The sequence below is a fragment of the Cataglyphis hispanica genome, chromosome 10, assembly GCF_021464435.1.
Source record: "Cataglyphis hispanica isolate Lineage 1 chromosome 10, ULB_Chis1_1.0, whole genome shotgun sequence".
In the NCBI taxonomy this organism is placed as follows: Eukaryota; Metazoa; Arthropoda; class Insecta; order Hymenoptera; family Formicidae; genus Cataglyphis; species Cataglyphis hispanica.
Genome location: NC_065963.1, coordinates 5,676,668 through 5,700,979, shown reverse-complemented (window position 1 = coordinate 5,700,979; position 24,312 = coordinate 5,676,668). Strand labels below are relative to the sequence as shown.

General features: G+C 40.1%; 4 protein-coding genes across 11 annotated transcripts in view; 2 read left to right on the top strand and 2 right to left on the bottom strand.

Moving 5' to 3' along the window:
- Positions 1 to 2,349: 2,349 nt before the first annotated feature.
- Positions 2,350 to 11,975, top strand: LOC126852424 (chitin deacetylase 1). Of its 3 annotated transcripts, none has more exons than XM_050597235.1 (6): positions 2,350 to 2,483; positions 3,396 to 3,528; positions 4,933 to 5,045; positions 9,165 to 9,314; positions 9,893 to 10,815; positions 10,895 to 11,975. In XM_050597235.1, the coding sequence occupies exons 1-6, from the start codon at positions 2,435 to 2,437 to the stop codon at positions 11,126 to 11,128; spliced, it is 1,602 nt and encodes a 533-aa protein (XP_050453192.1). In that variant the 5' UTR covers positions 2,350 to 2,434; the 3' UTR covers positions 11,129 to 11,975. The 3 variants fall into 3 exon arrangements, with proteins under 3 accessions (XP_050453192.1, XP_050453191.1, XP_050453193.1); XM_050597234.1 differs by lacking the exon at positions 4,933 to 5,045 and adding an exon at positions 4,727 to 4,857; XM_050597236.1 differs by lacking the exons at positions 2,350 to 2,483; positions 3,396 to 3,528; positions 4,933 to 5,045 and adding an exon at positions 8,099 to 8,260.
- A 297-nt stretch (positions 11,976 to 12,272) lies between these two features.
- Positions 12,273 to 14,962, bottom strand: LOC126852429 (prolactin regulatory element-binding protein). Its single transcript, XM_050597242.1, has 4 exons — positions 14,574 to 14,962; positions 13,997 to 14,379; positions 13,213 to 13,910; positions 12,273 to 13,121 (listed from the first exon to the last, which is right to left on the bottom strand). The coding sequence occupies exons 1-4, from the start codon at positions 14,709 to 14,711 to the stop codon at positions 13,036 to 13,038; spliced, it is 1,305 nt and encodes a 434-aa protein (XP_050453199.1). The 5' UTR covers positions 14,712 to 14,962; the 3' UTR covers positions 12,273 to 13,035.
- A 449-nt stretch (positions 14,963 to 15,411) lies between these two features.
- On the top strand, positions 15,412 to 17,671 carry LOC126852428 (NADH dehydrogenase [ubiquinone] flavoprotein 1, mitochondrial). The gene is made up of 6 exons (XM_050597241.1): positions 15,412 to 15,490; positions 15,671 to 15,738; positions 15,929 to 16,597; positions 16,688 to 16,920; positions 16,983 to 17,186; positions 17,271 to 17,671. The coding sequence occupies exons 1-6, from the start codon at positions 15,442 to 15,444 to the stop codon at positions 17,455 to 17,457; spliced, it is 1,410 nt and encodes a 469-aa protein (XP_050453198.1). The 5' UTR covers positions 15,412 to 15,441; the 3' UTR covers positions 17,458 to 17,671.
- An 806-nt stretch (positions 17,672 to 18,477) lies between these two features.
- LOC126852423 (pseudouridylate synthase RPUSD2-like) overlaps positions 18,478 to 24,312 on the bottom strand; it is a 113,280-nt gene continuing 107,445 nt past the window's right edge. For all 6 annotated transcript variants that reach the window (XM_050597230.1, XM_050597228.1, XM_050597229.1 and 3 more), the window contains 2 exons: positions 22,849 to 23,025; positions 18,478 to 22,732 (listed from right to left, as the gene is read on the bottom strand). In XM_050597230.1, coding sequence (XP_050453187.1) covers positions 21,956 to 22,732; positions 22,849 to 23,025 — 954 coding nt within the window. In that variant the 3' untranslated portion in view covers positions 18,478 to 21,955. The remainder of the gene's footprint in view (positions 22,733 to 22,848; positions 23,026 to 24,312) is intronic.

The following is a 24,312-nucleotide window of genomic DNA, read 5'->3' as shown; positions in this document are numbered from 1 at the left end:
ACGCGGGTCGACGAGGCATAGGTCGGTCGGAGGCGACGATAGGGAGAGGCAGGGGAGAAAAGGGGGATGGAGAGAGGCCAGGTTGTGTATACGCGAAATACGAAAACTGGTTTCTCGCACGATTCCCCATATTTATTATATGCGCTCGTGTACAGTGAACGTGTGCCCCCGTCGGCATCTCCACGCTTGTGCATCACGCCAAGGACTCGGCTGGAACGCGCGTTTAGAAATGCCACTGGATCCTCCCGTGTCGCGCACACAATGCCTCGAGGACAACATCGCCGAAATAAATTATACTCCTTTTCATAGAGAGAGAGAAAGAGAGATCACGCGGAGAAAAAGAGTTCCCGCACACACGAGTGTCATGTTACGCGTGAAATAATTATGCATTATATCACGTCAACTGCATGTGTCCGATTATTGCCGACCTGTACCACTATTTTGATCAACTGGCGAGGCAAATGCATGTCTTTTCCCCATTACGTAACGAAAAGGTGTGAGGAAATTAATTCTCGCTAATTGTGTGTGTGTGCGTGCATCAAAAGGAATTTTATTAATCTTTTATAATGACTTTTAATTTACTTATAACACGCGTTATAATTGCTTGAATTCTCAACGCGATTAACGTTGTGTAATTCTCGTATAGCAAGTCAGTATACCTTGAGGTGTACAATTATTAAGTAGGAAGCGAGATCTTCCGCGCTAGAGAGCGAGTTCAATATGCGATTTTGTGTTATCTGTCTGAATATATGTATATAAGTTTTAAATATCCTTTTTCAATCCATCATTATCGAAAAAATCTTTATTTTTTTTTTGTAAAAAAATCCCTTCAATTATAAATTTAATTCTAAATTTTGATTAATATGCAATTTCGTGTTACTTGCATGATTTCGTGTATATAAGTTTGAACTTTTTTCAATCCATCATTGAAAAGAATCTGTATTTTTTTACAACATGCATAAAAATCCTCTCGCTTGTAATCTAAATTTTGATTGATATTAATTGTTATTGTAAACGTTTGTTAAATTACGCCAGAAAAATAGATATGTCTCTCTCTCCTCTCGCGCGTCCGCTTTTGTTAAAATATATTCCAAAAACTTTTCAATTTTCCATCAAAATGCACATCTCGTTGTTTCGAGAAAATGCGTTTTCCGCGCGAGCGCCACGTAAAATTCGTCGAAAGGTCAAAACGCCTGCCGACACGCGGAAACTATATGCGCCTCGCTGCACGTGCACATAATATTACTTCCGGAAGGATTCACGTCTCATGCGGTTACGTACTTAAAGGGACCGAATCGCGCTAACGATTTCACGGAAATGCGAGTTAACATTCGCACGCTGAGAGCGATATTTCGCGATCGCATATGCGAAATTGTAGTGTCCCCTCGCGCCCAGATGACTTTCCTCTTCCCGTTTCGTTCCCGAGAGTGACACGATCTCTTATAATGTCACACATCAAATGTATTGTTTCCCTCAATATCGCACCTCGAAAACGGCCCAACTTAACTGCAGTTCTCGATGAAAGTAATGTAGCAGGAGAAAGGTCTTTCTCAGGTTTACGAGCACTTAGGCTTCATTCGCGGTCGCGTTGAAGATGTCGCGGGCCTCGTAACATCTTCATGACGATCGTAAAAAAGAAACTTTGTAAAAGATCCCGTTTTCACTTCTCCCCGAGCAAAGTCACGGCTTGGACCTTGGACATTTGTTAAACGGTAACTGCCGATGAAAAAATTGTCTTTGTCATAATGATCGATTGCGTTGTTTAAATGTAGAGTTCCTAGAGAAAAACTCTAGGAACTACAACTGGATTCGGAGAATCACGAGTTCTTTGTCCGAATCCAGTTTTCGGATTATAACAGCCAGTTTGTTCGAGGAAAAAGCCACTAGTCGTTGATCCAGTCAAGTTAAAAATGGAATCCTTGCGTTGGACAAGAATCGACGATGTAAAAATAAAGGGTAAATAAAGGTTTTCGAAGGAGCCAGGTAGAGGAAATAGAATCCCAGCGATTAATTCTGCGTTCTATCCCGCACGTTCGACAATCCAGAAACACTAAATCTTTGTTGCCTCTGGCATCAATATTCAATGACTAAAGTCTTTAAATATTTAAAAACCGATGTATATATTCTGTTTATATATTCCTCTTCATCTAAACCTAAAATAAAATATAAGTAAAAAATTTTAAATTCTGAGTTTAATTTCTAATCATGGGGGGAAGAGGGGAAGATTAGACTTCTTCTCCTGTTGCTTGCAGGCTTCATTTCTAAAGATCAGCAAGTTTTATTTCTGCCGTTTACCTGATGCTCACCTGAAAGGTGGCAGCACGAAGCAGAAGGTGAAAGTCTTCCCTGATGAAGTGGGCAGGAGTGGTGGTGCACATATAGAGGGGTGGAGAGGGCGCGGCTTGTTCAGACGCTCTCTGTCCTGACGACGACGATGATGTCGCCGAAGTTGATATTTTTGTTAGGATCCCTGTGCCTTGCTGGTAAGTACAATTTGTAAATGTAATTAATAACTGTCCACGAAAATTTCTCGCGTCTCGATTTCCTCGCTTTTATTAAAATTGTATTATTTAAAATTTCTTTCTCGATCGTGTTAAAATTTAACTTTCAAATCTTCTACTCAATCCACGTCGAGTATGTCAAAGTTGAAGCAAGTTCTGATATATCGTTAAGACTGTAAAAAATTAATTTTCAAATTATAAAAATAATTGAAAAAAATATTACCCAATAAGAGCGATTAAATATTATCGAGAAAAATATTTTGAAAAATAAATTAAAATTAAAAATCAAAAAGAGAGAGAATTTTCGAAATCGACATTAGTCATATACATACATATATTTCCGAAGTGGAAGAAAGAGATAGAACCCACTTTGGAGAACCGCTGTCACCTTTTCCCCCGTTGCCCTGACATTTCCAAGACTTTCTACTTCTACCGGAGTTCATCGACCTCTCCTTCGATTGCAAAGCGCGCTCTCCGTGTCATGAACCGATCGTGACATTTTCAATGATTAATCGAATTCACCTCCGCTTTGTCTCGGCGCGAAATGTCACATTCGATTGGACGTATCTTCAACCACGTTGACCGCTCCCAATTTCTACGAACGCGTACGTTACATCATATTCTATCGAAAATATTGACAAGAAATACTTCAAAAAGTAATAATTTTTCGAGTATTTTAATTAATTATTTTAATTAATCTTAAGATATTAAAATTTTTTACCAAAAAATATACTTTTTTATTATCGTGTATTACCGCATCACATAATGTCTGAAATATTTAATAATTATTAAATGAGACAGCTGTGACAAGAAAAATGAGTTTTGAAGCGAAAACTAATTAAATGATTCGCAATAAGAAGTTGTTAATTAATAAATTATTTTTTTATGCCACAGCGACACAGGTCAGAGCACAAGATGATGAGGGAGGTGACGGACTTGACGCAAACGCCGAGGAACTTTGCCAGGACAGGCCGGGTGACGAGTACTTTCGCTTGAACCTTGAAGGAGACTGTCGCGATGTAGTGAGGTAAGCATAGTGTCTCGTTTATTCTATCCGCGAATGCAGGATCGGATCAAGCCACCTCGACATCCCGAACGCGAGATAATAAATATTTACATCATGTCTTTTTTTCTATCGTTTTCACACAGAGAAAGTAACGAAAACTTTTTCGGCGTCGCTTTTCAACAACTTGGAAAACTTGTTTGCTTTGCATTATTACATATATATATATATATATATATATATATATATATATATATATATATATATATTGCCTTATATAATGCAACGTTTGATCTACAGTAAAAACTGCGGGTGAACGGGATCGCGCAAGGTATGAATCGATTTTCGAATCAAAAAAACTCGCTCACTTAGCTGACTCAGTTCCGCCTCGACTTGTTCCACTAACTCCATAAATCGCCGGCAAGTAATTAGATTTGCGTTATATGAGTAAACTTTCTCCGGCACGCGCGCCGATTTTAACCTCGCGTTAATCCCACTTACCCGTTACTTAGATATTCTACAGAATTTCGTTAAAATTTTGTAAAATATGCTTCCGTCTACACACAAAATGCAAAAAACGCATGTCGCGTTTTTGCGACATCCTTTATGCAGAAAATGTAAATCTCAAGGACATCCAGTTTTGACAGGACAGGCATAATAATCCGAGAATGCGGTTGACGATAAGCCATTTATTAGTAAAAATAGCATCGACTGTTTTACTTATTGATCCAGAATGTGACTGAATATTTTGATCAAACCCTAGGATTTTCCAGAATTCAAGGCGATCCGGTAGACGCAAAACTGAGACCAGTTTAAAGACTTGTGTCATTTGATATTTTCTTTCTAAATGCCGCAAAAAGCTTGTCTCTGTTGCATCGATATTCTTTCATTTTTTCATTTTCGGTCGACAATTTTAATTCGGTCGAATATATACGAAGTCATATCAAAAATTAAAATCATTTTAATAGAATACAATGGAAAGAGAAAGAGAGAAAAATGTAAACGGTGCGTTACTCGTTGGTATTATGTAATATACAACAATAATTCCCGGTTGGATTATAACAACTCAATGCACTTAGACGGTTTGTTTATTTTAAACGCTTTGTTTCTCTCCCCTATTGTATTCTGCGCTTGTGCCACTTCGTAAAATAAAGCGGAATCGGAGCGTTGCGAACGCTTTGTGCGAAAAGAGTTTTGTGCGAATGTGAGAATGTGATCCTAGGTGCGACAAGGCCACCGAGATCGGCGTGACCAGGCTGGCGACGGTGCGGTGCCCCACGGGTCTCGCCTTCGACATCGAGCGGCAGACTTGCGACTGGAAGACGAACGTGAAGAACTGCGATCAGCTCGAGAGTAAGCGAACATTACGTCTTTTTCCCACGTTAGACTCACGCAAGCACCCTCTGTTTTCTGTCCCGGTTCCGCCAGGTGTACAAGGTCCGGCCTGAAGCAAATCACGTGCCCCAGCGGATTGGCCTTTGACGTGGACAAACAGACCTGCGACTGGAAGGGCAAAGTCACCAACTGTGACAAGCTCGAGAGTAAGTCGGAGGGTCGGCGACCACGGCAGCAATGGCCGTACATCGCCGATTCCTTGACTAAGTAGACTCGCAACGTAGCACGCACCATTCGCATATACCATTAGAACTAACGCATGAGATCGTCCTCTTCGCGCACCTTTTGCAATCCCGTCCGCGATGAGTAGCGATTCCCTCTCCCACCTTTCCCCCGAGCGTCTCTGAAAACCTCTCGTTGGAAATGGAATTTTTTTTTTAATTTTTTCAACGAGTTCGTTACCCAATTATCGATAAGAAATTCTTTCTTAATCGATATATTCGAGATATTACGCAACCGTTGCGTAATATCTCGAAACGAATCGCGCGGAAAAAATCCGAAAGGGAGAGGAGGAAAGGGGACTTGTACTTTGAGAGTGGCTGGATGAAAAACAACCCAGGAATCCAGATACTTTCAAGGGACGTTATTGAAGCCAATTCCCCGTCCGATCACTTTCGTTCCGAGGCGAGTCGATGGGACTGGTTTCGATTTTCAGTGAAAGTGCGAGCGGAATCGAGCAAAGTCTCGTCGTCTCGAACGAGAGAGGAAACGAAACGAGAACTCTTCAGAGACGCCCACGATCGCGAGAACATCGCGAGCTAATCCGGTTTCGTGTCCTCGAAACTCTATCATACTAATTTTTTTTTCACGCAGTATTCACGATTCACGTACGACTAACAAAGCTGCACTTTCCAATGGAATTGAAGAAACCGGCATTCTTTTTTTATTCGTCATTTTTAGACTGTTTCTCATTGTTGTTTTAAATTATTAAAAAATTATAATTATTAAATAAATTATAATAAAAAGTGAGAGAATATATCTATATATACTTTTTTTATCATATATAATCTCTCGAATTAAAAAATATCTCTAGTGGAGGAATTTCTCTCATTTGCCACAAGAGACAATTTCTACTGATGACAATTTTTTACAACATATTTAAATAAATTTAAATAAACAGATTTAAATGGTTTTATATTCAAATTGAAAATAAAATATAAAATCTTTCTTTTCTCATATTTTTGCGGTCTCTGCCAATTCCAATTTTCACCAAATTTGTTTAATATCGGTCTATCATTAAATCATTGACATCAAATTGCGTGCCAGTGTGTGTACGCGGAAGACCAGTACGCATTTCTGCGTTACGACATTATTCCCTCGCAGTAAAAAACAGCGAAATTTCTCGTGAATATGTATCACACGTATCTCATTTGCCAGCTTGAAAGCACTTAATTTTGAGCGACAACGCTCCAAATCAAGTAGTCAAGTAAATCACGCGTTAACTAAGTCATTCCGTGAGGGATTATCGCGATGAAGCGAAGTTTACGCAAACATATTCTGTAATTCGTGCTTTGATTATCTTTCTACATCGACGATAATCGCTGTATTTCCATCGCTGTGTTTCAAAACGTAATTCCATTTAACGCATCGCTGCGCTTCAATTCCACGCTCGCATCGAATAGTATCCAGCTTCGCGGACATTAATAGACAAATTAATTCCGGTATAAATTGCCGTTAATTAAACGCTCAATAAATAAATCAATGAAATCGGGAAAATAATCTCGGTTGTATATATATCTCGCATCGTATCGCTACTCGCCGATACAAATCTCAAATATCACGAACTCTTCAACATTGGCACGCAATGATTTTCTAACACATGTAGCGCTCTCCCCTTCTCATTTCCTCACTCCCCCTCCCCTCCCTCGCGCCACCTGCATCTGACGTTCGCTCCAGGTACGAGGTTGCACGTTCGCCGATCTTTCTTTCTGCATCCAGATCGGTTTCGCTTCGGCGGATCTGGCCTCCTTATACGAGCTTCTCGCTACTCGGTCGGTCCCGTCCGACCGGCTGTCTTTTACTACTGAAATCTCGCAACAAGCGCGCAGTCAGTTCTCGATCGTTAATCTCCTACCGCGAGAGATTCTTCTCTCTTCTTCGCCGATAATCCTCGTTTCACAACTGGAGGACGACGAAAAATAGCTCCGAGAGATTCCTTTCGCGGCCGTCTTACAATCTGTCACAGCTGCAATCGGCACGCAGGACGTCGCACGCTTTCTCTCGGATTAAAAGCGATAACATTCAAACTAAAAATATATGAGAGAGTCATTAATGTCTCGATGATAAAAAAAAAAAAATTAATGTCGATATATATTTATACAAGATGTCTTGCATAAGAGTATTATGTTTCTTGTCCAAATTAAATGTATCTTTTTTCTTTAACAAAATTTCCAGAAATGCATTGTTAAAATAGATTTTTGAAATATTTTATTTTTTAATATACCAGTATATTTGCTATTTTTTTATTCTTCGTACAAATAATTCTTTGTACAAATTTTAATAATTTTATTCTGTTATAATTAATTTTAATATGTTAATATTAATTTTAATATTTATGTAATATAAAACACTTGAAATTTTATTTTTATTAATTTCACTTTTTCAAGTATTTTCTTTTTTATAAAAAAATATTAAACATAATTATAACAAAATTTTTAATCGAAAAACTATTTATACGAAGAATCAAAAGACAGCAAATGCATTATACTGGCGTATTAAAGAATGAGATATCCCGAAAATGCATTTCTGTAAATATTGCCAAAGGCAAAAGATGCTTATTTCTTGACAAGGAAGATAAGAAATGCAACTATATGAGACAATTATTTTTCACATCGATCAAAGTCACGTCAATATCCGCATCGATATATAGCCAATTCTCCTTTTGTACTTCTCATGCTGCTTCTCATTCTAATTTCATCTTTCAACAGTCTCGCTCTTCTCCGTTTCTCTCGCACAAACATTTTAAAATTCATTTTTTTAATCATTCTTTCTCATTCTCTCTCCATTTTTCTTTCTCGCTACATCTTTTTCATATACACGAATAACGACTTGCGTGCATCGCTGCCAGTCGAAGAGGCAGATAAACGCCGAGTCAAAGTTTATCTTCGAGTCGCTCGTCGAGCGAAAGATAAATGGTCTTTCTGCAATAGAGGAAAGTTGTACATATACATACATTCTTCGTGGACAGTTGAACGAAAAGCTGTTACGCGTTGACGGACCGACAAAATGTAGACAAGTGTAAAAAAAAAGACTAAGAACAAAAGTAAACGAAAGGGACGACAAACACGAGACGAGACGAAAGCCATTCCGATGGAGGAGCAACGAGAAAAAGCCATCTCGAGAAGCAGTGGCGTAGGAACGCGTTCGTCAAAACGTTTCTATTCCCTTTTTGCGAGAAGAACCGCGAGAGCTCGAGATCTCCTCTTAAACTACCTGTATATATATATATATATATATATATATATATATATATATATATATATATTCCGTCATTATATCTATTGAAAATATACACATAGTAGAGATTTGATGTATGGCATTGTTTGTTGAAGTAGACTGCGGGAATTGGGTGGCACGAATTTAGCACGATTAATTTAGCACGATCCCTCCGATTTAACAGTGTATTATACATGCATATTTTGCGTTTATTATATATATATATGCTCTTTATATATATTATGTCCACTATATATATTGTATCCACTCACGCACGGTTCCTACGCTGCTGCTGCGTATAAATAAACGGGAGATAATAGCATTCGGGTCTTGATTACACCTGCAGCTGAATCACCTGAATTATACCGACACAGCCACCAATGAGATCCAATCTCGCGCAGTAGCTGGGCGTAAAGTGTCTATTACGAAATCTTGATTGCCTCAATCACACCCCTGGCTGTTTGCGTGAATTGTACAGAGCATCGATTGCGACAAGAATCTCATATTAATATTCGATAACTGGCCACGATAACGTCTCTTACAAAACTTATCTCGGTATAATTAACGACGTCGATTAAAATTAATTAAGCAATTTTTGATAGAGAAAATTAAGCTTCGATAAAATTATGTTTGAATATTTGACGATAATGACTTTGATATGTAATTTAATCGCGTTGATCATCGATTTGAAAATACAATGGATGCTTTGTCACATCAGACGTTTTATTGGTCATCCTATTAATATTTAATAAGTTTCTAAATACGTTGCTCAAACGGTAGCTAATTTGCAAATGAGAGGGATCTAACGGGTAATTGCGTTTCTTTTACAGAGCCGCGTAAAGTTTTGCCCATCCTCAAGACCGACGAACCCATTTGCCCGGAGGGAAAGCTGTCGTGCGGAAACGGCGAGTGTATCGAGAAGGATCTCTTCTGCAACGGCACGCCCGATTGCAAGGACGAGTCTGACGAGAACGCCTGCAGTAAGTGTTGCAATTATGTTTGTCTCATCATATGATCGTGATGACAAGTCGAATTTATTTATAATTATATTTATAAGTATCATGCAAAACGCGTCGAGCGTAATTATCATATCGTAATTATTATATCGGATTAGATTTATTCTGAAGTTTATAGCGATTTTTACAGAAAGACAATGCGTTTATTGTATTTAAAAACAGATTTTTATTTATTAATGTATGAATCGATTTTTCGACGATCTTTACCCAGTTTGTAAATCCATTTTTCTTTATTTTTAAATTTATTCACGATCATTAAAGCTCAATTAATCCAGATCAATATTTTTTTATTAAAGATGCACTCTTTGGCATCTTTTAGCGTATGTACATGTCATACGCTAGCTTTGACATGTTTCATCTATTATAAAAATTGCTATGAATTTTTCAGATATATCAATGCTTTTCATACACTCACTTTAACATTGACAACAAAAAATCAGGGGGGGGAGGGAGGGGGAATAATTTTTATTAAATAAAAAAATGCTAACTATTTTAAATACTTTAAATTGAAAAACGCGTTATTAAATATACCTGCATTACAGCCGTGGAGACCGATCCTAATCGCGCTCCCGATTGCGATCCCACGCAATGCGTCCTGCCCGATTGCTACTGTTCCGCCGACGGTACTCGCATCCCCGGCAACATCGATCCTCAACAAGTGCCGCAAATGATCACCATCACGTTCAACGGCGCCGTGAACGTCGACAACATCGATCTGTACGAGGAGATCTTCAACGGACAACGTCAGAACCCGAACGGCTGCCAGATCCGCGGTACCTTCTTCGTCTCGCACAAGTACACCAATTATTCGGCCGTGCAGGATCTTCACCGACGCGGCCACGAGATCGCTGTGTTCTCGTTGACCCACAAGGAGGATCCGCAGTATTGGAGCCAGGGAACGTACGATGACTGGCTGGCCGAGATGGCCGGCGCCAGGTTGATCATCGAGCGTTTCGCCAACATCACCGATGGCTCCATCATTGGTATGCGCGCTCCTTACCTCAGGGTCGGCGGTAACAAACAGTTCGAGATGATGGCCGATCAATTCTTCGTGTACGACGCTTCCATCACCGCGTCTTTGGGACGTGTGCCCATCTGGCCGTACACTCTGTACTTCAGAATGCCTCACAAGTGTAATGGTAACGGCGGCAACTGTCCATCGAGGTCGCATCCGGTCTGGGAGATGGTGATGAACGAATTGGACCGTAGAGATGATCCGACCTTCGACGAGTCGCTGCCAGGTTGTCACATGGTCGACTCGTGCTCCAACATACAGAGCGGCGAACAGTTTGCCCGTCTGCTCAGGCATAACTTCAACAGACATTTCAACAGCAACCGGGCACCACTTGGTCTGCATTTCCACGCGTCCTGGCTGAAAAGCAAAAAAGAATACAAAGATGAGTTGATCAAGTTCATCGAGGAGATGATCGCCAGGAGCGACGTGTATTTCGTTACCATGGTCCAGGTGAGAAAACGATCGATTCGCTCTGTTAATATCTTCGTGTAAAACAGATTTTTCTATATTTTATTTGTCCTTCCACCAGGTGATCAAATGGATGCAGCAGCCCACTGAGCTTTCCGCGCTTAGAGACTTCCAAGACTGGAAAGAGACTTGCGATGAGAAGGGTCTACCCTATTGCTCCCTGCCCAATGCTTGCCCTCTGACGACTAGAGAATTGCCTGGCGAGACTCTGCGTCTCTTCACTTGCATGGAGTGTCCCAACAATTATCCGTGGTTGTTGGACCCAACTGGCGACGGCTTCTCCGCGAGGAAGTGATTCATCATCCGCGAGATGAACAACGCCGGTCGCGCGATCCGATCTTTAAATAGATCGCTCGGAGACGATCGTCGATTAGTCGTTATCACGCCAACGTGATAACGCCGAAATCACACCCATTGCCCATTGCCGGCGATTAACCGGGACAATTGAATTGTGACTCTAGGAAGAAGACACGGAAGCAAGGAATAATCGCGACAACGGGCGTGCCGATTCTCGAAGTGAGATCATGGAATTATTTTATCGCGATTAGAAAGGATCACCTTGGTCGAAAATAGAATTGTTAAAGTAGAGCGAGGCACATTCTGTTCTTGAAAGCGCGTCCCCCGCCCGATTTCTCCGAGTCCGCGACAGTCTCGACTATTATTATTATTTATGTAAATTAGAATCGCGCTGAATAAAAAGGAAAGGAAAAGTCGCGATGCGATCGCGAGGATGCGTCGCGTATCGATCTCTTGTCTTGTGCTACTTTTTTTTCCGCACCCACGAAACGCGAGGTCGTTCGTGATCAATGCTTCTCGCGAGAATCGCGATGCTCGACGACGAGGGCAAAACATGGAAACATCCCACTTGTAAATAACCATACCGGATTCTTCCTGCTCTCTTTCCTCTCCTCCACTTTCTTGCCGATTCAACTTCTCATAGTTTTCTAGAAGCCTGTGTACGCGAGACGACAATGGACTCTCATGGCTCTAATAGAGCGAGAAATAAACAATAAATATACACTATCTCATGCCACTCCTTGAACATATACTCCTTAGAATTTAAGCGATATGCGAATATCTAAGTGATTTTTAGTAAACTGAAAATATTTCCGAATAAAAACCATACGCGTAGAAAAAACAAACGGCTGTTATACTTTATTTTTCCTCGAATTATTCTTATAACTCGATTTATTCATTGAATTAAGCTTTCACCAAATTATTTATTATTCCTGTGAGAATAAGATGGATCATATAAGATTCAATTCTGATATTTAAAATTATTTTCAATTTCAGCCGACGCAGCCAGAATGGCAGAAACTCGACAGGTTCCTTTACTATCTCATTAGCGTCGAACGATATAAATATCTTTTTTGACATATATATCATGTATGTTGTAGAGAAAATACAATCAAGTAATTAGGGAATAATATAGAGTCATATCAGTGATATATAAATACATATTATGTTATGTCTTCATCCATGATACAAAAGAGAGAAGAGATTGGTCATTCACGTATCAAGTATGTGAAATGTGAAGAAATCTTAAATTATATAATAATATACATATAAATGAAATTGTTAAACGTACATGAAAGGGAGACAATCGCGATACGACGCACTATTTATATTACAAATCCTTGCCTTTGCGCAATTAAAAATTGATAAAATGTAATCTATAGGTACATCAATATGTTAATTAATGCGGGTCCAATTAAGTTATAAGCACTCTAATGTAATTTATTTATCACAGTAGCACCTCGACTGACGTCACGACTATGTCTAAATCGCGCAACGCGTTTCCTGAAGATTTATCTTGAGTACAATAACAAATACAACTATTGTTCAGTAATTGAACGCCAATCCTGATTGGCTCAATGATCCGTCAATAATCTTATTCTAATCCTCCCATCGAGTCCAAACTCCGCGTATCCATAGTTATAGTGCTCGGTGTATTTCGTCAATTAATTATATCGTATTACATGGACAATATGCCATTGCATATCTGTTTTTATTTCTACATTTCGTTTGTGTAAGATTTTTGAGCATTCACCGTTTTATGTACTCTTACGAGTGAACAGTGCGTTAGATTTCGGGCTTTTATTTATGTTTAATTTTTTATACGGGCGAACAATAATCGATCTAAAATGAATCGACGAAGAAAATGACATCCTGCTTCATCGTTTTGATCACGCATTTCGTAGGTCATATACCGAGATAGCTGCAGAAGATGAACGCGCCGCATATGCATAAGATTATTAGCATGATGACGAACCAAAATGGCATTGTATCTGACAGATAAGAAAAGAAGAGCATTACTTTACATAAACATATGTTTTTAAAGATAACATCAATGGAGAATTTCCTTGCTGATATACTTACGTCTAAATGGTATGCTGTGTATACAGATCCTGTTGTCTACGGAGATACTGACGACTGCGGTCTCCGTGTTACTGGTGATCGCAACGCCATTCAGTTGACCGTTCGTTGGAAGGAATTCTAGACCAGTCACAAACATACTGTGCGCTCCAGGAACATGAAGCGCCTTTCTCAAGCTAAACGCCACGAATATGTCAACGCTGCCCGAGAACATCGTGCCTACGGCCACGAATTTACCATCGTTAGAAACAGCCAAAGCGGACAACGTCTCCTTGTAAGGAGCAGACTTGGTTATTACACCAGTATTAGCATCCCACAAATGAAGGAAACTAGGATTCTTCGCCGCTACGGCATTAGTGAGCATAAATATATCATTCTTCTTCTCGTCCTCCACCATTTTCCTGAATCGACATCTTTTGTACATATATTTGAGACCGTCCGGCGGCTTCCAACTGAGTTCCCTGCTCTCTTTGCTCTCTATATTCCACACAAAAGCTTTTCCGTCTTTGGCAATACTTACCAGCAGTTTGCCATTAGGACTGAAATCTATATCATCTACTTCCTTTCCATGTGTGCCGAGATCGTACAATTTGTCCAATTGTGGAAATTTCCATAATCTAACTATACCGTCTGTGCCACCTGTAGCCATAATCTTCCCTTGAATGCTTACTCTGACAACTCTCTGTAAAGGTTCACCATCCCTGTAAGCAAAAAAATTCTCTTATAATCTTTTTATAAATCAGTTCTTGTAAAACTTTTTAATGTAATAAATATAAAAATATCTTACCCAAAAGTTGTCTGCACACTGCTAGCAGGTTCAAGGATCAATTGCAGTTTCTTGCTCTTAACATTGCAATTGTTGTCTTTGATTTCTTCTATCTTTTCTTTTTGTGTTTGAGATTCTTCAACTTTTTCATTGTTTTTTCTGTGTCTAAGATCATCCTTATGTGTTGATGCTGTTGGCCCTTTGATCAATTCCCCATTCTCCAAAGTTATAAACTTGGATTTTACATTGTACAATTGGCAGTGACTCTCCTGACCAGCAACAATCCATGTCTTATTGTCACTCCTGTGCGAAGCACAATTCATGACAACGCTAGGACCCGTCTCATGCCTGGTTACTTCTTCGGCAATAAAGTGTACTCCATTGTGTGACAATTCAAAAATTTCCTACAACATAAGCATTCATAATCAAAACGAGTTCACATTTGATGTTTATCAAGATTCTGATAACACCATTATCAAGAACATCTTGCCAATGTATTAAAAAAAATTATATAACGTAACAACCTGTTCAGGTCCAAGTAATCAATCAATCAATCATTTTAAATACAATACTTGTTAAAAAAATCTGTCAAACTCACAAATCCATTAGCAACACCAGTCTTGGAGGAACCACCTCCGCCTCCCACCAGGATATGCCTGTTGGTTACCATTTGCACTGTATACAGGGGAAAATTCACTCTTGCCAGAAGGCCGTCTTTGCTTCTTCTAGAAGGCATGATGTTACAGATTCTCGATTCTCGTCGTCCAATTAATATACGCGTTTCGTTCTCACCGAGGACGATAGAATCCGAGGAAAAGGGGGAGTGAGGAATCAGCACCGCCCGGGATCGCACCTCCACGTATCACATACGCGTACCATTGTCTCGTATGGGATGATCGCTAACAAGCCACGATGGCACGTAGTCGCGTGCACTCATCGCCAAGTGACAAGTAAGATTTGCGCGACAAAACAAGATACTTTTATAGTTGACTTCTCCATGAATAGATTTCGCCACTATGATATTCTGTACACATCTAGCCACGCACCGGAGATATTCCTCCTAAATGCATATTCCATTACGCTTTCTGGAAATGAAACGAAATAATTGTTATTCTTGGAATTTACAGAGAAAAGATAAGAAGAAAGATGATTGCAAGAAAGTGTATGAGAAAGAAATAAAATCGCAAGAAAGATACATACGTACTATGCTGGGCACTTAAAAATGATAGACGATATCTAAAAATGTCAAACTACTCGAAATTACAACTGACAATGATGAGATGAGTTGTAACAATTAAAAAACTCATTTCACGCTTGCGTATATATTCAATAAAAATATTGATGATCGATATTATCGCATTGCCGATCGAGTAAACGGGCAAAGTATTTCTCACACTGTTCACACAACTGGCACTGTCGTCGAACAGACTTGCATCTCTGCTTGCACTTTGCAAAATGGTGACAAGATGGCAAGTGTCCTAGTACGTTGTTTGCAGATTCCGAGGAGACAATTGGGTGAGTTTCGAGTATTCATTTGTCATCAAAGTACGCGCGTTGTCAGGAATCGCCGATAATGCGACGATGAAACAATAAACGTATGTTTTCTCATATACGTTCGAGAACGGCATTTTGATCTGCCACGAAATATTTTACAAATTGCGAGGTTATGTAATTAAATAACTGCACTATTTAAAGGTCTCCTCGGAACTAGTTTGGGCAACCAGCAGCAGAGAACGCTCGCCGATGCCGCTCCGGAAGGAAAAGTGAGATTCTTTTTCAACATTAATACAATTTCGCCTTAATTGCATTTTGCATCTCTCATGTTTCCTACTCTCTACTTTTAATACATACGATTATTTTATTTTAATTATAAAAATTGCAATTAAAATGCATAAAACTGCGCTAAATGTCAGCATCCGTTTTATCAGCATCTTTTTTTTCTTTTTTTTACAGGAACAAGGATCGCCCCTGTCCGATCAGGATCGCATCTTTACAAACCTGTACGGCAGGCATGATTGGCGGTTGAAAGGTGCTTTGAGCCGTGGCGATTGGTACAAGACCAAGGAGATACTGGATAAAGGTGCCGATTGGATCATCAATGAGATCAAGACTTCTGGTCTGAGAGGCCGTGGTGGAGCCGGTTTTCCTTCCGGAATGAAATGGTCCTTCATGAATAAGCCGCCAGATGGTAGACCCAAGTATCTGGTGATCAATGGCGATGAGGGTGAACCGGGAACGTGTAAGGATCGCGAGATCCTACGTCATGATCCGCACAAGCTCGTGGAAGGCTGCTTGGTTGCCGGACGTGCTATGGGTGCCTGTGCCGCTTACATTTATATACGCGGTGAATTTTATAACGAGGCGTCCAATATGCAAGTTGCCATAGCTGAAGCTTATCAGGCTGGTTTAATCGGGAAGAATGCCTGCGGCTCTGGATACGATTTCGACATATTTGTAGTGCGAGGAGCGGGTGCGTATATTTGCGGCGAAGAAACTGCTCTTATCGAATCCATTGAGGGGAAACAGGGCAAACCAAGGCTAAAACCACCCTTCCCGGCTGATATCGGTGTGTTTGGATGCCCCACGACTGTCACTAACGTCGAAACTGTAGCAGTGTCGCCTGTATGCATTACATACTAATACTCAGATTTTTTTTTGTAATTTTCTCTTCTATATTATCCTTACCTTCGTAATATTTTTTATTTATAACAGACAATTTGTCGCCGAGGTGCAACATGGTTTGCCTCATTTGGACGTCCACGAAATCACGGAACTAAGCTCTTCAATATCTCTGGACATGTAAACAATCCCTGTACTGTCGAAGAAGAAATGTCCATTCCTCTGAGGGAGCTCATTGACAGACATGCAGGAGGTGTAATTGGGGGCTGGGATAATTTATTAGGTGTCATTCCTGGAGGCTCTTCAACTCCCATCATTCCTAAAAGGTAAACGTTCGATTTACCCAGCGATCAACGCTTCAAAAATCATGATCGAGATGTTCTTTCAGTATATGCGACAACGTGTTGATGGATTTTGATGATCTCATAAAGGCACAGAGCGCCTTAGGCACAGCCGCGGTAATCGTGATGAATAAGCAGACGGACGTAATCAAAGCTATCACTCGTTTGATAAGTTTCTACAAGCACGAATCGTGCGGTCAATGCACACCTTGTCGGGAAGGTATCAGCTGGATGTTTAAAATACTAAAAAGGTAAGCATACATTTATAATTGCTAATTTGCACAAAATTGTTATCCAGATTTTGTCATACAAACATATAACTTTTTTTCTCTTAGGTTCGTAGAAGGTAACGCCGAGGTGCACGAGATAGACATGCTATGGGAGCTCACGAAACAAATAGAACTGCACACAATTTGTGCTTTGGCAGACGGTGCCTCATGGCCCGTACAAGGTTTGATCAGACACTTCAGGCCAGAGATTGAGGCGCGCTTAAAACAACAGAAGTGTGCCGCGTCCAATTGATGAGCTAAACAAGATAGAAACCGGAGATTAAAATATAATAGAGAAAAAATATATATTTAAAGCAATCCCGGTAAGATTTTATAGATTTATTTTCAGTGTATATAATTGAAATTGCACGCGATAGTCACGATTCTCATGTAATGATGTCTTTCGAACCCGGGCTGGTCGACTGGCCCGATGGTTCGATTAATAAAAGAAACTTAAGAGAAAAAAATTTATATATTTAAATATATATACATATACATATACGTAGATCGCAAGTAGATATTCCTTTACCTTAGAAAGATCGCAAATTAGGCCAAAAAGCTCGTAATGACGCATGAAGGACAGTAAACTCGACGAAGCGATGTGTTTCGCGTCAAAATTCAGGTGATATCTTATTTCGGACGCTTTAATGCAAAGGAAATTGATATAATATGTCAGGATTGGCTTCATAGTAGACATTAAGGAAGTTTGTATTCTTTGTGAATCATACGAGCAATCCACTTCTTCAATAATAATATCCTTTAAATGAAATAGCACGAGACAACAGGCCGACGTTAAATTTCTAGAAAAATATATGATATCAGAGAGAGAGAGAGAGAGAAACGTTGAACGTATGCACAAAATACAACAAAAATTTGATTTATCTTCAAGTATCGGTCGAATTTACTTAAAACCCTGATACTAACATTTATATTCTAATATTTGCGCTCTCCCATGCAAACATACTTCGCCCGTTTTACGCAGTTTTCGTGGGAATTATGTTACAACGCGCGCGTTACGGATGCTCGAAGCTACACGAATTATAGTAACGGCACTGGCGGTGTATTATGCAGGTAACGATGAGACAAATGATACTGCTACATTGAACGGAAAATATTTTTGCCACCGAAACGCGCATTCGGAATGAAAAACAGGGAGAACCACCTCTTCTCCTCTATGAATCATGCATACGATCCGCTCGTTATTTACGGGAAAATTCGGAGCGAAACGTAAGAATGTTCATAGCCATCCGATAAAAATATTCGCCATCACTAGTTCTTATCGAACGATACTTTGCATTTTATTCGTTCATCATACAAGAAAATTCGCTAGCGCTAACGTTTCCGCCGACTACAATACGGATAATTAATGTGGCTTTAAAGATACGGTACAATGTGCGTATACAATATTTATATACAAAAGCACACTCATTCGTTCAGCAGATATCTGTCTATTCTTTCTCTCGCTCTTTCGCTCCTTAGCGCCGCTATAATCGGAACTGTCTTTTTCACGATTTTTTTTTTCTCGAATTATATCGTTAGTTACTTAAATAATAAAATTTAAGCTAGCCGTTACATTTTTCGGGGTAGCCTGCCCGTTCCGGCGAACTATCCTGGTCGAGTTAGTAAGCGCACACACTGTCTTTTATGATAGGTCCGTTGTTATATCATCTTTCTCTATACATATGCATACATATATAGAGTGTTTCTGATGAGTGAAACTGATTTTGTCAACATGTTCGGGAAGTCATTTTAAACAAAGAATGTACAGTATAGTGTAAAATTTATCACATTAAAAAGAAATTACAGGTAAATTATTAAATTTTATTATATATTATTTATGATATATATAACTGTAGCTTATTAAACTTCCGATGTTTCGATAATGAAATCAAATCGATCCACAAATTTCTTTGCTTATAATAATCTGTCGAATACGTTGAAAAAATCTATTTCGCTCGGAAACACACTGTATATATACTTAAATATATATCGGTATCAATCGAAAACGTGACTTGTAATAATAAAATAAAATTGTAACACTCTCGCATTTCACTCGCTTTTGGATTGTACTTGTTACGAAACGTTTTGTCTTATTTCCGTCCTCTCGCCCCGACCGGGCGGACGGGTCGCGCTTTTCTTTCTTCCTCTCGAAAAGGCTCTCTCTTGTAGAGGCCTCGAAAAAAGGTACTTTATGCACGATATGATTAAAAGCTCGCTGGTCGCTCGCTCTTTGGCATGATCATTGGCTGTCTTTCGGCAAGATCACGTTTATTGTTGGAGACCTCTATCGCGCTGGACTTGCGCCACCACGCATCCAATTTCATATTAACACGTATATCTGCCATAAAAATAGACGTGCGCCTCTCTATTGCGGTTACCATATATCAGTCCCCTACCTGCGCTTTACACAGGAGGATACAATTCATCTCCTTCTCCGCCACGGTCACAATCGTCCCGGTTTCTAAACGTCTATTCTCGAAACTATGCGAAAACGTTCGCATTACATATGAATGGGAATCATTCTACTGTTCCTTAACTGGAAAACGCGGATTTCTCATCGTCGACGAGTGTAAATAAATAGAGAACGATGCTAATTGCTCGAACGATGCGTATCATTACGTTTTCCGTGTTTCGAGAATACGGTCTTGCTCGTTGGAGGTGACAGCCTTCGAAATCCGGATGAGGCGATAGTAAGAAACGCGATCGCTGACAATCGCGATACCGCATCGGAGAATTCCTCTAATAATATTAATGCACGATTGATACCGATGTTATTTATTTTCACTCGTCTTCTCGATTCACGACATTTATTATGGGATCTCGCTTTCTCACGCAACGAGTATATTAACGCAATATACCACTAAAATATATACGATAATACGCGAAAATCGCAGGGCTTCGTTGAAATTGTTCCAGGAACAAGTCGTCGAAGCGCGAAGATAAATTTATCGCCAAGTTAGCTGACTTCTGTCAGGCTAAAGTGCCGAAGTGGTTCGATGCCAAAAGCAACAGCGGTTGCCGCGAATATAACCGATATCACCATATTCACTTCGGTTCCGTTCCAAAGTCAATCCCGAGGTCAAATCCGGAGCCGGCGATAATCATTTTACTCGAGTACATGGTCCCTCTCTCGGGAACGTCGCCTACGCGCGACCGACTGCTAGCGAAATAATCTCAAATACTTACTCTCCGCACTGTCGTTTTATTTTTGGATGATAAGACGACGTTACGCTTCTGCAAAGATTACGAAATTTGAGAAATGGATCAAGCGGTATCTCTCGTGAATCAAAATGTCTTACAAGATCGGAGAGTAATAGTTACGCGCAAGCCGGGCGACTCTTGTCGCTATAGAAAATAGAAGAGGAGATCGCGAGCCTTTCTACGTTTCTGTACGTCATAAATCAAGACGAATCCATCGGAATCCATGCCATCTCCGACAGATGCATCAATCTTCTGACACGCGTTAAGGATGTCTCGCGCTTCAGTGGCAGTGACTTTTTGACCGCCGCCGCACATAAAAGTGGCTGAGACTCGCGTTTTTACAGAACATACATTTATCTTATAGAGCGTTCGCATAAGAGATTTTTATATACGATTTATATACGTACGCGATACACTGTATAGAATTGCGCTTACGCGAACTACGTCCGAATTATAATTAAATGTGAAGGATTATTCAATTATTTATAATTTTCCATTGTATTAAAAATTAAAAGAAAATTGTTTTTATCGCCTCACAATCGTATCAATGGTTAAAACGTTTTGGTCGATAAATATCGCATTAATATAATCACAGATCATCTATTTGTTACAATATATCTCCGAAAAAGATTACTAGAATGTCATTACTTCCACAAATTACAACGAAGTCCTGCGATTTGTAAACATCTGATCGATTGACCGTGCAAAGGTCTTCTTCAAAAGCTGTTATACAAAGAGAAACGTTCCTAGGAACAATCATTGCGCTTTATTACATCTCACTAGTCGGCGTGACTTTGCGCTGCATTTGTAGATATAACGTGTTTCATGTTCGTTCACGTAAGAGAAATGTGATATTAAAATAACAATAATGATGTTCTGATTTATTATTTGGCTCGCAAAATCAGGACAGTATTAAGGTAATAGGGCCGATATACAACGATGTCTTTTGTCGCTATAATTAATGGCATAATATTAAAACGTCGTCTCGGATCGTTTCCCGTAAGATTCGTCCGCATGTGGGATTTTCGCGCCCGACGGGGACTCTGCCAGAACATATGATGAAATGAGAACGCGCACAAACTAGAAACGAACATACATTTCTGCGCGCGAACAGCGGCGGGGAAATTGTTTCCGCTCTTTTAGATACGTCACAATACACGCCAAGTTGTCATTTACATATCGACGGCGAGAAATCGCAGAAATGCAAATTGAGCGGCGAGATTGTTCCAGCAATCCCATTTCTCTCGGATCGCAGCCTCGAGAAATCCGACGGCCGAGTTACAGGGGTATGCACCTTTATTCATCGCATGTATGCAGATATTGTGTGTGTGTGTGTGTATGTGCGTGTGCGTAAGTGTTCATGTTTGTGAATTTGTGTATTTGTGTTCATATTTGTGTATTTGTACGTGTACAATGGTCAAAAGATCGCTCGTTGGCGGATGGAAGGCACGGGGTAAGGATATCTCAAAAGGGGATTCGAGACTCGACGATGACGACGACGGCGACGGCGTTGGTGATCGACACGATCATCCTCGATCTCGTCGTATGAACTATCGATCGTCACCGACCCAATCGCTCGCCGCCCACGCGGGTAGCGGCGTCTCGTACTCCCATCCCGGGCCGCAGTAACGCCACGCGTGCAGATACATCACCAGATCCGACGGTTTCGGGTCCCTGTACTTGACTTTGCATTCGTAGCAGTGCGGATCGACGGTGACCTTGTCGTTAGCGAAGGTGGAATCCGGCGGTTCTGAGCCCGTTTGCGTTCCCACGGTGACTTTAAGGGATTCCTGCTGTTGCGGCTGCTGTTGCGGTTGCTGTTGCTCATCCTCGACCAGACCCGGAGTGGACGACGGCGACGAGCCGTTATCCTTATCATTGCCCGTACCCAGCACGCGCTCCTCCAGCTCCAACTTCGGCTTGAATAAACTCATGTCGGAGTCGCCGTCCATGCCAAGCCAATTCTCGGCGTTGTGAATACTGATTAGATCACGGACGAGCTCCTCGTCGGTCTTGCCGATGTTACCACCCTTACCCTTATGCGGACCGAATACCACGTGATTGTAAAGCGGATCATTTACCACGGGATAGCCGAGATATTGCAGATGAACGCGAATCTGATGCATGCGGCCGGTTTGCGGCTTGCACAGAACCACGGACGATTTGCCGTTGTAACTAAGACGCTTGAAACGCGTAACGCAGTCCTTGCCCTTCTCCGAGACCTTGCAGACGCCAATCTTGTAGGAGACTACCTCGATCGGTTCCGAACAGATTACTTCTTCTTCCGGAAACTCGCCTTCCACTCGGCACACATATTGCTTGTGAACCTGAAACGTGAAAACGCGACATGTATATATATATATTCGTTACATCTCTCCATTCAACGACAAACGAACGACGTCTGTGTTTTTCTCGTAATTCCGAGCGCTTACACAACACAGACCTGCCGATTTCTTATTTGGTGCTCCATCTGCCTCGCCTTCTTCGGCGTTCTACCGAACAAGAGAATGCCACTGGTCAGCCGGTCCAGCCTATGAATGGTCCTGAGGTTCTTCAAGTTGTACTCCTTCGCCAAAATGAACACCACGGTATTGTGGCGATAACGGCCACACGGATGCACCTGTGATCACAAAACAGGTCAGACGGTCAAATTTTATTTATTGCACTTTCGCTCAAGAAATTCGCAGTACTGAGGATAATAATATAAACTTCTGGAAGAGGAAGATTGACATGATAGATTTCGTCTTGGGATAGTTCGGGTCATCTAAGACACTTCTCTCCCCCGTGATACTTTTTTATCGTGTAACCAGGAATATCTACAGGAAGTGAAATGTGTAGAAGGTAAACTTATGAAATGCACGCTGTTTTGACGAGTTTTACCTATCGGCATGTGGCCAATGTAAATGTATGCACGCGCGCATACAACATCCACGCGGTCGACCCATTTCTCTTGGCAAATTCGGGACAAAAAGCGATCGCGCCCACAAAGGAGATTCGATTCATGGCACGGTTTCGAATCGACACGGTCCGGGAAACGGCACACTTTATGTGCTCGGATCAACAATGTGGATTTGTGTGTACAAATGATCGGTTGGCTGGCTGGCGGATCGTATCGGATTCTTCCTGGTTTGATAAGCCCGCTCCACACCGGTACAAACGATGGCACGTATCCGCAATAATGCATGCTCGCTATCGACTCCCGGCGAACCGTTACGATAATACGACGATTGAAAGCACTTTTCTTCATTCACAAGAGTACCATACTTTCCGATTTTCTGTCATCGTAAAGTAAATTTTCGGAATATCAGGCTGTATTTATATAGTCGTTTCTGCTGAATAATTCAGCTAGGAATAATCTTGATACACATTATAAAAGATTCAAGATGAAAATAAATTTTTTGAGAGTCAATTTAATATTAGCGACATTATATTTATAATTGATTAAAAGAAAAATAGAATTTTTAATTTAACTTATAATTTAATCTCAAATTTTTAATCCTGATAAATAAACATTCACTAATTTTTCCAGTATATTTTTTCTGTTTGGAATTCAAAAATATAATCCATTAATAATATCTGTTTATAATATAAATACTTCTATATATTAATTTTATAAAACTATGAATCACATATAATGTGCTTTTTCGATAAGTTAAAAAAAATTACTCTCATTCATTTATTAATATTTTTCTAATGTATCTTTATCATCACCATTTTATACAATTTTAATATAATGTGTTTTACTTTTCATATTGAATAAAAAAAATCTAGATTTTTTTATTACTTCTATTAACATTTTTTTTAAAATAAATATAATATATCTCTATTATTACAATTTTATAAAATTATAATGTAATATGTTATATTATTGAAATAATTTTAAAAAATTTTACACGAAGTGGGAAAA

Excerpts from the sequence above, each read along its gene's own strand:
- LOC126852424 (XM_050597234.1), top strand. The coding sequence starts at position 2,435 with ATGATGTCGCCGAAGTTGATATTTTTGTTAGGATCCCTGTGCCTTGCT. Across the intron at positions 3,529-4,726 it reads GACTGTCGCGATGTAGTGAG|GTGCGACAAGGCCACCGAGA; the intron begins GTAAGCATAGTG and ends ATGTGATCCTAG. Across the intron at positions 10,816-10,894 it reads ATTTCGTTACCATGGTCCAG|GTGATCAAATGGATGCAGCA; the intron begins GTGAGAAAACGA and ends TCCTTCCACCAG.
- LOC126852429 (XM_050597242.1), bottom strand. The coding sequence starts at position 14,711 with ATGCCTTCTAGAAGAAGCAAAGACGGCCTTCTGGCAAGAGTGAATTTT. Across the intron at positions 14,380-14,573 it reads CTGGTGTTGCTAATGGATTT|GAAATTTTTGAATTGTCACA; the intron begins GTGAGTTTGACA and ends CTTATGTTGTAG. Across the intron at positions 13,911-13,996 it reads AGTGTGCAGACAACTTTTGG|GGATGGTGAACCTTTACAGA; the intron begins GTAAGATATTTT and ends TTTTGCTTACAG.
- LOC126852428 (XM_050597241.1), top strand. The coding sequence starts at position 15,442 with ATGGCAAGTGTCCTAGTACGTTGTTTGCAGATTCCGAGGAGACAATTG. Across the intron at positions 15,491-15,670 it reads GATTCCGAGGAGACAATTGG|GTCTCCTCGGAACTAGTTTG; the intron begins GTGAGTTTCGAG and ends CACTATTTAAAG. Across the intron at positions 15,739-15,928 it reads ATGCCGCTCCGGAAGGAAAA|GAACAAGGATCGCCCCTGTC; the intron begins GTGAGATTCTTT and ends TTTTTTTTACAG.